The sequence below is a fragment of the Piliocolobus tephrosceles genome, chromosome 19, assembly GCF_002776525.5.
Source record: "Piliocolobus tephrosceles isolate RC106 chromosome 19, ASM277652v3, whole genome shotgun sequence".
Classification (NCBI taxonomy): Eukaryota; Metazoa; Chordata; class Mammalia; order Primates; family Cercopithecidae; genus Piliocolobus; species Piliocolobus tephrosceles.
The window spans coordinates 32,475,303-32,477,766 of record NC_045452.1 but is presented as its reverse complement, the minus strand read 5'-3'; the positions used below and the strand labels follow the sequence as shown (position 1 = coordinate 32,477,766).

At 60.5% G+C, this 2,464-nt stretch overlaps 1 protein-coding gene across 1 annotated transcript in view; it reads left to right on the top strand.

Annotated features, from left to right (window-relative positions):
* LMF2 (lipase maturation factor 2) overlaps positions 1-1,046 on the top strand; it is a 4,574-nt gene extending 3,528 nt beyond the window's left edge. Inside the window, exons 13-14 of the mRNA XM_023221621.2 lie at positions 106-202; positions 299-1,046. Of these exons, the coding sequence (XP_023077389.2) occupies positions 106-202; positions 299-607 (406 nt within the window). The 3' untranslated portion in view covers positions 608-1,046. The remainder of the gene's footprint in view (positions 1-105; positions 203-298) is intronic.
* The last annotated feature ends 1,418 nt before the right edge of the window (positions 1,047-2,464 follow it).

The following is a 2,464-nucleotide window of genomic DNA, read 5'->3' as shown; positions in this document are numbered from 1 at the left end:
CACCGGGTGGGGTGTGGAGCCCGGGGAGCAGGGGTAAGGCCGGGCACTGGGTGGGGTGTGGAGCCCGAGGTGCCGCCAGGCTCTGAACATCAGGTCCCGCTGCAGCCAGTGGTGGCGGCGCCAGTGGGTGGAGGAGTTCTTCCCACCCGTGTCCCTGGGAGACCCGACACTGGAGACACTACTCAGGCAGTTTGGGCTACAGGTAAGGGGGTATCAGCCAGGCTAGGGGAGGTGGCAGGGGTAACCCTAGCCTCCTGGGGTGAACCCAGTAAGCACTTCCCCAACCTCCCTCCCACAGGACAAGAGCCCAGCCCGGGCCCGCAGTGCCAACAGCACTCTGACCCAGGCCCTCCACTGGACTCGCACTCAGCTGTCTCCTCTGGAGGCCCCCGCCCTGCTCTGGGGGCTCCTCCTGGCCATAGGGGCTGTCCGAGTTGTGCAGGCCCTGCTAGCGCCCTGGTCTCTCCGGTCCTCCCCCGTGGCACCAGCCAGCGGGGAGAAACGCAGGCCAGCCCCCCATAAAGACTCTGGAGCTGCCTCCGAACAGGCCACCCCAGCCCCCAACCCCTGTACCAGTAGTTCACGGACCGCCCGGCGAAAGAAGTAGCTGTGTTCTCCCGGCCGCACATCCTGAGAGGGCTGAGTCCCTGGGACTGCTCTGGCCTCCGGCAGGACAGGACCCAGCCACTGTGCCTTAGCTGACCCTGCAGGTCCGGACACAGGTTGGGGGGCTGCCCCTGGGGTTCGCAGGGTGCTGCATTGAGGGCTCCAGGCCCCACCCCCATGCCAGCCACGCCCCTGCCCAGGACTCCCACTGTTGCCTCTGTGATTGGCCCAGGAGGGAAACAACCCAGGTTAAGACCTTTCTCCTGCCCTGGGCTGTGGGGGTCTGAGTCTGGAACCCCCACCCCAGGCCCCGTGCTGGAGGGGAAGAGGCTGACTCTCAGGGGAAGAGGGGAAGCACCGTCATCTTCCGCGTCATCTTCACACCAGCTCATCCTGCCCTTTAGATCTGGGCACCAATAAAGGCGTCTTTTGTGCTTGGCTGTGTGCCTGGTGCTCCTTTCCCGGGAGGCCTGAGGATGGGCGTGTCTCCCGTACTCTGGGCAGTGGGCCCCCAGAGCACTGTCAGGCTCCCCCATGGCGTGGCCCCCCAGGCACCCTCCTGCCCCATCCTTGGCATTCTGTGTAAGGAGGCCTGGCTTGGCATTGTCTACTGCCTGACCACAAAGGAGCCTCAGGCCTGGCACAGCCCAGTGGACCTGTCAGCTCCGCACTCCAAGGCTGGTGGTGGAGCTGGTCCCTCCCTTCCCTCCTGCTCACACTTCCTGGCCTCAGGAAAGGATGGAAGGGCCGGAGTGGGCAGCAGGTGAAGGAGAGATGAGGTGGGCGAGTTAACAGAGGCTCCTCTGCAGAGTGAAGCCAGGGGAGGGGAGCTGGAGGCCCTGAGTTGGGACGGAGGAGGGAAGGTGCATCTGACGCCCCCAACCTCGATCCTAGGAAGAAGACAGCAGCAGAGACAGCAGTCGGCACCGTCCAGGTTTATGTTTGGGGTCAGGTTATCAATTGGAGGTCACCGCCCACCCTGGAAATTCACAGCGCAGCTTCCTCTGCCTCTGGCCCGTCCTTGGTACAGCCTCCACCTCCTGCTCTCCTGCCAGACCCCTGGGCAGCTCCCAGTACATCCAGCTCCCTCACGTCGCTGACCTCCATCTGGCCCACCCAGACAGAGCTCCGTGCTCAAACACAGCCAGTTGCGTGAACTCTCAGATGCCTTCAGGGGCTCCTATACATGGAATAAACAATCAAGAAGTCAGCTTTGGCTTAGTAATAGGCTGTGCGCGGTGGCTCATGCGTGTAATCCCAACGCTTTGAGAGGCCAAGGGGGGTGTAGATCACCTGAGGTCAGAGTTCGAGACCAGTCTGGCCAACATGGTGAAACCCGATCTCTACTAAAAATACAAAAATTAGCCGGGCATGGTGGCGGGCACCTGTAATGCCAGCTACTTCACAGGCTGAAGCAGGAGAATCGCTTGAACCTGGGAAGTGGAGGTTGCAGGGAGCCGAGATCGTGCCACTGCACTTCAGCCTAGACAACAGAGTGAGACTCCATCTCAAAAAAAAAAAAAGGTAATCTGTTTAAAACTCAAAAACCTGTTCCTCAGCTTCTTTGTTTTCTGGACAGGGTCTCTCTCACTCTGTTGCCCAGGCTGGAGCACAGTGGTGCAGTTGTGGCTCACTGCAATCTCAGACTCCTGAGCTCAAACGATCCTCCTGCCTCAGGCTCCCACCACCACCCACACTCCCCTTCCCATGTTGCCCAGGCTGATGTTCCTAAGCCTTTTTTTTTTTTTTTGAGACGGAGTCTCGCTCTGTCACCCAGGCTGGAGTGCAGTGGCACGATCTCCGCTCACTGGCATGCATCCGACTTGATGTTCCTAAGCTTTTAAGCTCACTTTATGAA